We start from the raw sequence: 13,041 nt of genomic DNA on the forward strand, positions 1-13,041 counted from the left end.
TCATGTGAAATCATCTTCACTGGGACCTAAAACAAACAAAAATCACACTAAAACTCCTCCTTCCCATCCCTGTCCCCACCTGACTGGGAGTGTTTCTCATTCCCCAGCTCCATTATTTTCTCATTGAGATTCCATTTGTGACCTTAACCAGTGACTGGGGAGAGCCTTTTGGTGCGACATCCTCAACTCATACAGAGTGGATTTGCCTCAGTTTCCTCCACCCATGCCCTATAGAGCAGGGACTCCCACCTATTAAAATAGGTGCAAGCTCCTTAAGCTCAGGAAATTACTGGGAAGTGATGGGGCTGATTTGGGAGAGTGCCCTCTGTGGGCATCTGTGGGAAGTGCAGGGAGTTCAAGCAGGGTCCTGCCACCCTTGGACAAGTGGTTGGAGCTCAGCCAGGTGCTGACCCGGGGAGAACTTCCTCCTTTATCATTTCTCTTGTGAGCCTGGCCCAGGGGGACTGCAGATGACTTGCACACCACTGACCATTGTTGACCCTGAGGGCCACCAGTAGGCCAAGTCCCCTCCGATTCTGACCCATGCCATGGTGTTCCATGAGGCTGAATGTCACTGAGGTCTGCTGCCCAGGTTTGCCGGCTGCCTTCCCTGTTTGCTGAGTTGGGCAGCAAAAGACTAAGTTGGCTTCTCACTGAAAGATGTTTACCACCACCTATCTTGCTTGTCTTGCTTTCAGTGGGCTCTCCCCGAAGTCCTGTGAATAAGACCACCCTGATGTTGATCAGCCTCAGCAGCTGTGTGATCGGCCTGGTGTGCTCCTCCCATGTCAGCTGCCCTCTCGTTGTCAAAATCACCCTGCACGTCCCCGAGCACCTAATCGCTGATGGTGAGCCCACTTCTGAGATGCAACTTCCTCCCCAGTGAGGAAAGTTTTGGGTTTGGCAAGAGGGTATAAGGAAGCCAGGGTTGTGGTTATAGTTACCTATGACTATAGGTGAGGGGAAAAGAAACACAGATAAATAAGGCTTAGGACAAAACTGTATTGTTCACACGTGAAATCAAAAAGGTTAAAAAAACTGAACAAGTCACCTCTTCTCTGTGCACGCTCCGTTTCCCATTTCTGTTGTTTGTCAGTAGCTCCCATCTTGGTAGAGAAATGCAGAGCATCCCAGATCAGGTAGGTTGATAACAGATTCCTGTAGCCCCTGAGAGGGGAGAAGCTGAGTGGAGGAGCAGAGGTGTTTCAGAATCAGCAGTGCCTCAGTTTGATATGCCCTGGTGAGAAATTCTTAATTGTAGTAACTTATCATAAGCCTAGAACGCCATAGCAACAATTTAATCCAGCAGACTCTAATATAATGAAGGAGTGATATAGGTTCTGAGAGCCCCCGAATTAGTTCAGGCCAGAGCACCTGAGTGACTTGCTGGAATCTGTTTTCTTGGTTGCTGGAAGGCTTGAAAACCAGTGGGGACTGTTCCCACTGTCAGGGGGCCTGCTCTTTAATGGCCAGTGAAGACAGGCAGCAGGTCCTTGTCCTTGGATGAGTGCCAGTGCCTGTGGCCAGGTCTGATGGAGCAGCGCCATGACCATCACAGAGCTGCTCTGCCTCTGTATCCCATAGGTCCACCCTAGTGGGCATGACATGGGGCAAGGCAGCAGGGGACAATGCAGTGGGATATCCAAGGGGTGGCCTAGCCTCCATCTGCTGGTACCTTTCTTGGGTACCAGCTCATGATGGCCCAGAACTAGTAGGAGGAATGGCCTTGGACTGGGGCTAATCTGCAGAGTGTGTGTATGTATTTGTGTGTGTGCTTGCATGCATGTGTGTTTTTCTTTGTGCTTATGTGTATATGTATGTTTGTATGTATTTCTGTGTGGATATGTATATGTTTTGTGTGTGTATATGTGTGTGTTTGTGTGTATATGTGTGTTTATTTTTGTGTGTGCTTGTGTGTGTATGTGTGTGCTTCTGTGTGTTTGTTTCTCTGTGTATGAGTGTTTGTGTTCTGTTTGTGTGTGTGCTTGTGTGTGTATGTGTGTTGTGTGTGTTTATGTTTTTATTTGTATGTGTGTGTTGTGTGCACACACAGCATGCCTCCTCTCTCTCCCCTGCAGGGAGCCGCTTCATCTTGCTGGAAGGGAGCCAGCTGGATGCCAGTGACTGGCTGAATCCTGCCCAGGTGGTCCTCTTCTCTCAGCAGAACTCCAGTGGGCCGTGGGCCATGGACCTCTGTGCCCGGCGGCTCCTGGACCCCTGTGAACACCAATGTGACCCCGAAACTGGTAGGCGGGAGCGCCGGGCAGCGGGTAACTGTCAGAGATCATGCCTCTTGCAATCACCCCCTTGAAACCTAGGCAGTCCCTCCCGATTATCCCATTGCAACTGGGAGTCTAGACCGTTCGAGCTGCCAGCATGGTGGGCCCCTGAGCATGCTGGCTTCAAAGGTGGGGTCATCTTCTGGCAGAAGCCTGGAAAGCATCCTAATTGTAGCCCCTGGCCACACGGATCAGTTTGGGATGACATTCAGAGCCCATTAGCCATCCAGTCAGGGGATATCCAATACTAGGGCTAGATTTCTTATGCTTGTTTATTGTAGAAAATTCGGAAAAATCTAGCAAAGCTTATAGAAGAAAGTTATAATCATCTATAATTCAGTCTCCTGCAGAAATCATTTTAAAATTTTCATATCCCCTCTTCTATCTTTTGTCTATGCATGATGTTTAGAGGCTTGCAAGCACATTAAGTCCAGTCGCGTTTTCTTTATTCTTCTTCACTTATTCTTTCCTGAGAGTTTTCCATAACATTAAATAATCCTCAGTAGTATAATTTTCAATGGCCATTTGGTATCCCAATGTGTGTGCATATTAATGCTCATTTAAATAATTCTCTTATTATTTGACAATTAGAATGCTTAAAATTTTTAATTTATATAAATACTACTAAACTGAATATCTTTCCACATAAATGCAGGATAAATTTGAAGTTATTCTCTCCCAATAAATCTTAGAAGAGGGATTACTGGGCCAAAGGGTATAGACATCTTTCAGGTGTTATATCATCAAATTGGGCAGGGGCTTCACTGAGAGAGGGTCCACATTCAGCGTCATACACCAGGACCTCAGTGCTTCTTAAGTGCCAAGATATCCAGCAGTATGGGTCCCTCCTTCCAGGAGGCTTTGCATTTCACTGTGGAAGGAGGTGTCTACAGTCATCTCTATAAGATCTGTTTCCAGTAGATTCAGGACCAGAAATAAAATCCTTCCCAGAGAACTAGTCTGATGCCTTAGAACAAAGGAAAGGGATGTAGGGACGACTAAAACCTTCAAGGGAAATGTTGCTGGAGCCAAAGGCCAATTCCTCACGTACAGCCCTCCTACACACACAAACATACACACACACGCACACACACGCACACACATGCACACACATACACACCTGATAGGCATCTTTTTTTAGATGCTAGGATGGAGGTTGAGTACAGGAGGTCCATTTAGCCCTTACTTCTGTTATAGTCCACTAGAGTCCCGGTGTATGAAATTCGTGAATGGGTAGGGTCCCTAGGCCTGGCAGGCTATCAGGGCCGATCAGGGATCAGGGCCTTCCGGCTGCTGGCTGGAGCCTTCCTTCGTTCCGTGCTGCCCCCTGGTGGTCAGCGCACATCATAGCAAGTGACCAAACTCCCGAGGGGACACTTTGCATATTAGGCTTTATATATAGACTAGAGGCCCGGTGCACAAAATTCGTGCATGGGGGAGGGGGGGTGTCCCTCAGCCCAGCCTGCACCCTCCCCAATCTGGGACCCCTCGAGGGATGTCCGACTGCCCGTGGGATCGGGCTTAAACGGGCAGTCGGGCATCCCTCTCACAATCCAGGACTGCTGGCTCCCAACTGCCTGCCTGCCTGCCTTCCTGATTGCCCCTAACCACTTCTGCCTGCCAGCCTGATCACCCCCTAACCCCTCCCCTGCCAGCCTGATTGATGCCTAACTGCTCCCCTGCCAGCCTGTTTGCCCCTAACTGCCCTCCCCTGCAGGCCTGGTCGCCCACAACTGCTCTCCCCTGCAGGCCTGGGTCCCCCCAACTGCCCTCCCCTGCAGGCCTGATCACCCCTAACTGCCCTCCCCTGCAGGCCTGGTCGCCCCCAACTGCTCTCCCCTGCAGGCCTGGGTCCCTCCCAACTGCCTTTCCCTGCAGGCCTGGTCACCCCCAACTTCCCTCCTCTGCCGGCTTGGTCACCCCTAACTGCCCTCCCCTGCAGGCTTGATCGCCCCCAACTGCCCTCCCTTGCAGGCCTGGTCCCACCCAACTGCCTTCCCCTGCTGGCCTGATCGCCCACAACTGCCCTCCCTTGCAGGCCTGGTCCCTCCCAACTGCCCTCCCTTGCTGGCCATCTTGTGGTGGCCATCTGTGTCCACATGGGGGCAGGATCTTTGATCACATGGGGCAGCCATTTTGTGTGTTGGAGTGATGGTCAATCTGCATATTACTCTTTTATTAGATAAGATAGAGGCCTGGTGCATGGGTGGGGGCCAGCTGGTTTGCCCTGAAGGGTGTCCCGGATCAGGGTGGGGGTTCCCTTGGGGCGTGAGGCGGCCTGGGCGAGGGGCCTGTGGTGGTTTGCAGGCTTGCCACGCCCTCTGGCGACCCAAGTGGAGGCCCCGGTATCTGGGGTTTATCTTCTACAATTGAAACTTTGTAGCCTGGAGCAGAGCCAAGCCTTCTGCTTGCTCCGTGGTGGCAGCCATTTTTTTTGTGATTTATGTATCTTCTATAATTGAAACTTTGTAGCTTTAAGCGGAGTCCTGGGCCGGCCAGGGTGTGCGGAAAGCTTGGCTTCCTCCATCGCCGGGGGCAACCCTAGCCTCCTCCTCTTTCCAGCTCCGTGGCTGCCGCCATTTCTGTTTGAATTTATGTATCTTCTGTCATTGAAACTTTGTAGCCTTGAGTGGAGGCCTAGGCCGGCAAGGGCAGGCAGAAAGCTTGGCTTCCTCCATTGCCGGGGAAACCCAAGCCTCCCTCCTGCTCTCTGTGGCGGTAGCCATCTTGGTTGGGTTTATTTGCATATTCACTCCTGATTGGCTGGTGGGCGTGGCTGGTGGGTGTAGCGGAGTGATGGTTAATTTGCATATTACTCTTTTATTACATAGGATTACTCTATGTCTTGAGCGGGGTAATGGGTCACTGCAACATCTAAAGTTCCCCTTCTTAGGTCTGAAAGTTTTCACGTGGGCCCATTGCAGATTCCAGGCCCCATATGGAGGAGAAAATACAGCATTTTGAACATCTGGTGTCTAAGGCTGTGCTTACTTGCTGCTCTTCCCACACTGTCAGGCAAACACCAAACCAAACAGATGGGCTGTGCACCAAGCCCAAATCCACTGTGCTTGGGAGAAAGAAAAAAGGAGTCATCTTAGAGGTGGAGGTCTCTCCATGCAGTGAGCTAGTCTCTATTCCCCCGCTGACTTGAATGATGAGAACCTGGGACAGTCTCAGTTGTTAAACTTACGTCTGAGAGAAGCATAATTGTCAGAAGGCCTTGGAAGCTTCTGAGGTTTCTAAGAACAGGAAGCACTAATTACATGTGGAAAGAAGGGATCAGCGTTTGCAGCTTGGAGGGGTTTCAGAGATAAAGTGCCTCCTTACTTTAGATCAATGCTTAAATTCCCCATGAAGGCACATGACTTGTCCAAAGTCCCACAGTGACCCTTGGCAGAGTCTGTGCTCTATCCATTGTGAAAACAGAGCAAATGTGGGATTATAAAGGGCTGGTCAATTTTCCAGACATGTCAGATCCAGCAAACTTGTCATTCAAAACTTATACGTAACACCATTACTGAGTATCACTGCTTCCTTAGCCAGGAGCTCAGGAAGCTGAATGTCCACAGGGAGGCTGCCATCCCATCTTCGGTGCCTCCCAGATGTCTCATTTCCAGTCCTTGCTGAAACTGACTTTGGGTCAGTTCCCCTGCTAATGGCTTCCCAGTATCCATGACAATTAATGGATTTCCAACTGGAAAGCCTTGGAGGGAGACTAAAAATAAGAACCAAAACCCCACAACAGAGCTGAGGCACAGAGTCTTCATTTGGGTTAGCAGCTGAGAAATGATGGTGCAGAGACTTTTATTTTCATTAATGCTAGAATTAGAAACGCTCCCTCTTTCTGCCTTACTTCTCTGAGCACATGGGATGATGTGGTCATCCCACATGCTCATCAGCAAGAAATTTTATCGCCTCCCACACTCTATCCTAGAGCCTTTCTCCAACAAGCTGAGTGTGGGAATTGGCTGCAAGTCAAGTTGACGTTATTTTTGCAATCCTCCAGCTCACTCACTGGGAAATGTCATAGTGTTGGGACATGTGCTTTCCCAGCCATGTTGAGGGGTCTGCCCATGGGAATGGTTGGAACTGGGCAAGTGCACATGAATACTTCTTCATACACACAAATAGGCACTCAGTCTCTGCAAAGGAGCCACCTCTGGGGCCTGGAGCTTTACTTGGGCATTCTTCCAAAGTCTTCCAAAGTTAGGCATGTGTCTACTCATCACCTGCACAGTGGTCTGAATACCAGGTGTGGCAGGGTAAGGGGCCCCCAGAGATGTCCAAGTCCTAACCTCTAGAACCTGTGAATGTGGTATGTTATATGGAAAAGATGAATTGAAGTTGCAGATGGAATTGAGGTTGCTGAACAACTGCCTTTAAAATACTGCCAATGTCATCACAAGGGTCCTTAAAACTGGGAGAGGGAGGCAGAAGAGGAAGCCAGATGATGTGATACAGGCAGCCATCGTTGGCTTTGAAGATGGAGGGAAGTGGCATGAACCAGAGAATGTGGGCACCCTCTATACAGTGGGAAAGGCAAGGAAACAGATTCTCCCCTAATGCCTCCAAAAACAACCTTTAGACAACTTGATTTTAGCCATGTGAGACTCTTGTCAGACTTCTGACCTACAGAACTGCAAAATAATACATTTATGTTGTTTTAAGCCACTAAGTTTATGGTAATGTTTATGGCAGTTATGGAAAACTAATATACCAGAAAGAGGAAATGATAGAACAAGAAGGAGCATTGTTGTGTGACCCTTTATATCATTCCCACCCAATTTATTGAGGGTGGTTTCATAGATTTTGTGAAGATGTTTCTGGAGTCTATGGGAGAACCTGAGCTGAGGTCATTTGCTAATCTGTTTTCTATTCCAGCCTCCTTTTGCCATTCTAGCGACCATGCTATTAGGGGTGGGGGGTGTAATGTAGCTGAGTTCTTAACTCAGTGCCTAGAAGCCCTTTGCCAACTGCACATTGATGTTCTCTCCAGATCCTTCCAGATCTGGAATCCTAGATGTGTCTCTGCTCTAATTGGGCTAACAGCAAGCAGTAAGGTCGTAAGGCTTAACGCCCAGCTGGATCCAGCTAAAGGTTGACTTTTCCTGTACTTTCTAAGGGTTTTGTTGTGGTTGTAGGTTTATTTGATTATTTTTTTATGGAAACACAGACCAACTGATTTCGGTGACCTTTCTCGGCACTCCCTTCCTGGCCTCAGTTCTGCCGTGTGGACAGTTGTAAAAACTTCACACACCTGCTTAATTTCACAGCCCCCATCAATCCTGGCCACAGACCCTCTTTCTCATTTCAAGATGTGTAGGCTTATGCTCTGCCAGGAGCACAGCCTTCCAAGCTCAATCAAGTTGTAATCACCACCCAAGATGTGTCCCGAAATTTCTTTTGTCCCAGATCTTTCCATAAGCCAGTCCCCACCATGCAGAAATGTGTAAAATCTGGTGAAGCCAGTGGACCAATTTTCCAGACTCAACCTAGCCCTCCTCTTTCTGTGCTCTGAGCCACCGCCTACCTTCCTCTAGCTTTCTCTAGTTGTTGAACCCAATTTGGTCGGGTAGCACAGCCTTCATTTTGTCCCTGTCACCTAGAGGGCCTGCTCACTACACACTCGCTTTCGTGGTGCGATTAAAGCACCTGGCTTCAGGATGTACGTTGGGCTCATTACCCTCTGTCTGGCTTCCCAGAGTCACACGGGGTTTTTTTTATTCTGGGCCTGGCTTTTTCCTGATATCTCCACAAAGAAGGAGATCAGGCAGTTAGATATTACCCAAGACCAGATGTCTTGCAAGGATTTCCCTTTTCAGATAAAGCACACCCAGTTTCATCTTATGAAAGCCGTCATATACCTGAAGGAGAAAGGGAACTCAGAACTTGAGCTTTGCTCTGTATCTAACTCACGGAGAATGTGTGGTGAACCCAGTCATGTCTGAGGAGCCCTAGCTATATGGTCTTTCTCTAATCCTTCCATGAGATTTGTGCCTCAGTCCTCAACTGTAAGCAGGAAATGATAAAGCTGCTACCCATCATACAAGGTCCCTCGAGGTGTCAGACTTCAGGGTACCGAGCACAAATCAGTGTGGCCATCTTCAGGTGGCGCACAGATCACCTTCTGGTGGGCTTCTGCCCTCTGGTGGCGTGGTTGCCTGTGAGTGCATCCATCCTGTTTGGACACATATTTGTGGCAGTGACACCTCTTTTCATTGGACCCTATGAACACTGCCACAGAGTCAGCACGTCATGTGTTTCCCACCATCTGCCACAGCAAATGCAGAGACTGTAACACTTCTAGCTTAGGAGGGCATCCAATATCCTTGTGGGGTCTTTAAAATTCACAGCTAACAGTCAGAGCTTGTGCTTGCACGACAACCCTCTTAAAGTCAAGATTTTGCAGTGGGTTGCCATAGCAACTTTCCTTACCCAGTCTGATCTCCCTACAGTGTAGATAGCCAAACTGGTTCTGAGGAGGGATACAGAAGAGGAAAGTTTGGTGGGTTCCGTAAATGAGGATCATTTGAGAGGCAGATTCTGAATATCCTCAAACTCTATCCTGATGTGTTTGAACATGTCTCTGTTGCTCTGACTTTGAGCTGCATATGCCATTATATGGAGAAAAGCTTTATCTGTTGTCAGCAGTGTGTCCCCACATAGGAGTGAGTGAAGGGAACCTCATAAGGAGATAATGACTATGAAGGCAATTTGAGAAAGGTAGATGTGCCTACAAATGGTAGGTATTGGCATCATTAGGAAAATCAGGCTCTGCTTGAACTCTGAGTTGTTACTGCATTTACTTTTACATGTTTTGTGGTAACTAGATATCAAATGTAGATGAACGACTCCCTTTTTTGTCAGTCCTTAATTCTAGGCAAGGTATCCAACCAAGGCCATTCTAAGAGTCAGAGTACAGTAATGGATTTGACAGCCTTTCGAAGTTACCTCTCATTTTTAATATCATCTTCTGTCTAATGCCCATGAGGACAGTTGGGAAATGATATCCTTCAGGGAGAAGCATAGCTGGGTCCTAGACCCATTGACTGGCTTAGAAATCTGCATCTTGGCTGAGGTGGTGGTAGTGTTATCTATAAATTTAGGGCAAATTAATTAATTTCATTATTTTCCATTCCATAGTGTTTATAAAAGTCCTACTCATATGGGAGAAAGCTAACCTTGTCTTGCCCTTGTGTAGCTTATAGCCTAGAGTTCATGCTTTCTTTGGAATTAATACGAACAGCCTTCACCTGAAAGCCTTATCAGCTATCTAATTTTAAGCTGTTTTTTCCTGTGTTCAACTCATAGCTGCCCGCGCTCAGTACTACTGATGCTGGTAGATTGTAGTCTGTTGTGGAGATAGCCCATGTGGAAACCTGAATTTGCCATATAGGAGACAAAGTTACTAACCTGATGGTCTCTGTTGACGCCCCACTAACTAAGAAGTGACTCATTTTCACTGCACCCCTCACCACCTTGAGCAGGTGTGGGGAAGAAAATGCCTGCCATCTGGGAGTGAGGAGCTGATGGACAGTGACTTATAGGTCAATCTTGAAATGAATGGTTGAGCTAAGATCCTGTAAACAACCTGCTCAGAGCCTACTCAGCCCCTTTCCTCAACACTTCATTTGCCTTGTTTTTTGTCTTTGAAAAGAGAAAAGATCACTCAAAGCCATTATTCTATTAATATCCTTGTTAAGTGTCTCCTTAAAAGGGAGATAAACTGTAGGCCCCTGGTCTCCTTAGGGCATAAGGGAGATAAACTGTAGGCCCCTGGTCTCCTTTATTATTTACACATTTCAGGAAATCACACCCTGCATATGAAATAACCAGCCTGTAAAAGAGTTAATGCAAGTGCTTTAATGGAACTGGTCTCTGTAGTGTAGGAATTCATAGCATTGCATAAGGAATTATTAATATGAAGAAGCAGCAACAATATTCAATATCAGGGCTAAGCAGAGCAATGGCTCTTAATCTTGTGGGGCTCTTGGATATACTTGTAAGTCTGATGAAAGTTATGAAATCTTTGGCGGGAAGATGCACATACATATATATGCAGTTTAGCATACAATTTTATGGGGATTGTAGGCCTTTTGGTATACTAATGGGGTAACTAATGATAATGAAGCATAGTAGTATCCTAAACAAATATAGAATTGTGAGTGAGACTTCTGTTTAGCTGCCAAGAAGGTTATCTTTTTTTCACTTAAAAACTAACACCCAGAGTCCCTATAAAACCATAATTAGTTTAAGTGGCCTCCTCTATAGTAGTTGTCCTGTGGGCCTGCAGCACGGCATGATGGGAAAATAGGCCTGGAGTCAGACAGACATAGATTGAAGTATTAACTCTGCCATTTACAAGCTGTCTCCAGGTCCCTTAATTTTCTGAGCCTCTGTTTCCCCCATCTGTATAGCATAGCCAATAATACCTACTTTTCAAGATTCTTAGAAATGTTTGATGAAATAACTCACTACGCACTCTAAACATTTACTGATCGTCTAAAGTGTGTTTGGTAGTATACTAGTAATGGGCACTGAGGAAATAAATATGAACAAGTCCCTCTGCTCAAAGAGTTCCTGGGTTTTGTGTTTACAAGATACGTATGACGGGTCCTTTGTAAATGTTAGATCTCTCTGGTAGTGAACATTATAACGTGGTGGGACATGGAGGGATGGGTGGTGTGTTAATTCTTGTGGGTGGTGGAGACGGAATATATGACATCATGGGACTTAATGGTCTTATCCGTGCCACTGTAGAGTCCAAGTTTGATTGTCTCATATTAATTTTCCCCAACACAGACATGTTAATCAATTCCCTTATGTTTCTTTTTCTCTCTCCTTACCCTGCCTCTAAGGGGAATGCCTCTGCTACGAAGGTTACATGAAGGATCCAGTACATAAGCACCTTTGCATTCGGAATGAATGGGGGACCAACCAGGGGTAAGTGAGGGGATGACACAGTAGCTGGTCCCCAGATGTCACTACTCGGTCACACAGGCCTGATGTGAAGCCACCGCATGTAGGGAGACAGAGCTAAAGGGTGGTTATATTCTGAACAGCGAGTGGGTAAAAATGTCCTGCTGTGTTTCCATATTTATACCATCTTAGTGATGTCCCTATCAGCTTTTTCTCCATTGACAAATTCAGAGATGACGTCTCTGACTCACAGCCCTCAGCTGGGATTTGAAAGTCAAGCTGTCCCTCTCCTCGTAATAGCGCTGCCAGCCACAAGGATTCCACTGGCAGAATGTGGCTGCTGATTTGGTTGGAGGCACGTGAAGCCACATGGACTCCCATATAGCTCTCCCAGGCTTGGCGAGACTGACCTGAGTGGAAACTTGTTTTCATCGGGACTATCAGCAAGGGCGCATTGCAAGGACACAGGATGTGCTTGGTGTTGAGTAATAGTATTCTTTGCCTGATCCCCAGTTACCAATTCTTTGTGAGACCTTTGCTTTCCCCCAAGAACACGTGACTGGGATAAAAAAAAGTTACCTTACCTATTGCATCTTTCTTTTTTTCTATGAATTTTTATTGTGATAAAATATACATAACATCAATTTCACCATTTTAACCATTTCTCAGTGTACAATTTAGTGGCATTATGTACATTCACATTATAGTGCAACCATCACCATTGTCCTCCTTCTATTGCTTTTTGAGAACATATTTGTCTTTTGTTTTGGGTGCTGTGAGCTTGCTTTCTGCATTGGCTGGGTTGTGGAGGAGAGCAAGGAGAAAGGGCTTAATAAATACTAACTAATAACAACAATCAATGGAACAGGGAAAACTAAAGAGAAAACAAGGCAAAAGCTATCTCGGAGTGATTGCTTGGAGTGCAGATTAGAAATGTGTTTGCTGCAGCCAAAACCGGTTTGGCTCAGTGAATAGAGCGTCAGCCTGCGGACTGAAAGGTCCCAGGTTCGATTCCGGTCAAGGGCACGTAACTTGGTTGCGGGCACATCCCCAGTGGGAGGTGTGCAGGAGGCAGCTGATCGATGTTTCTCTCTCATCGATGTTTCTAACTCTCTATCCCTCTTCCTTCCTCTCTGTAAAAAATCAATAAAATATATTTTTAAAAAAAAAAAAAAAAAAAAAAGAAATGTGTTTGCTGCAGGACAGAGTGGAGAAAAGAAGCCACCATCATGTCACTCATTGCTGCGGGGCACTGGGCCCCCCTCTGTGTGATGCCGATGAGACCAAGCCTAGAATATTAGATGTAGTTCTGGACTCTCAGAGCAATAAATATGGAGACAAATGGGTGAGAGTTTGGAGAAGAGCAATAAAAATGATTGAAGAGCCCAGGGGAATGATTTATGATGAGGGGATAGAACTCAACACGGAGAAGTTGGCCAGCTGATGACTAAGTCAGGGCATGATAGATGCCTGTAGATGTTAGGAGAGGGCAAATGTTCTGGAACGGGTTGAGGTTGAGGGATAAGGACAAGAGAGAATGAAGGTAGAGAAAGGAACTCTGAGTCATGGGTCAGAAAGCCTGGGGAAGTCAGAATGCCATGAAATGTTTCTGTTAGTGAAATTGAGGGATTGTTCCTTTTCCACTGAACTTGAGATCCTGTCAGAGAGGCCATCCACAAAAGTCAGAGGAAGGTGTTTATAGGATGGTAAATGCAGATGAGGCTAGCAGATGTCCATTAAGGTCTGAATAAAGAGGGTCTTTGAAATGTTTGCATAGCTTCTGGGGAGCCAGGCTTTTTGCTTGTGGGAAGGCTAGAATCTCAGTTGACTGTGATTCTTATTG

The 13,041-nt window shown here is 46.7% G+C and overlaps 1 protein-coding gene across 4 annotated transcripts in view; it reads left to right on the forward strand.

Moving 5' to 3' along the window:
- ASTN1 (astrotactin 1) overlaps positions 1-13,041 on the forward strand; it is a 289,500-nt gene that overhangs the window by 147,890 nt on the left and 128,569 nt on the right. For 2 of the 4 annotated variants that reach the window (XM_080647395.1, XM_080647393.1), the window contains exons 6-8: positions 699-848; positions 2,079-2,270; positions 11,138-11,222. In XM_080647395.1, coding sequence (XP_080503521.1) covers positions 699-848; positions 2,079-2,270; positions 11,138-11,222 — 427 coding nt within the window. The remainder of the gene's footprint in view (positions 1-698; positions 849-2,078; positions 2,271-11,137; positions 11,223-13,041) is intronic. The other 2 variants (XM_080647392.1, XM_080647394.1) reach the window with 1 other exon arrangement.

The sequence above is a fragment of the Plecotus auritus genome (assembly GCF_963455305.1).
Source record: "Plecotus auritus genome assembly, chromosome: 12".
Lineage (NCBI taxonomy): Eukaryota > Metazoa > Chordata > Mammalia > Chiroptera > Vespertilionidae > Plecotus > Plecotus auritus.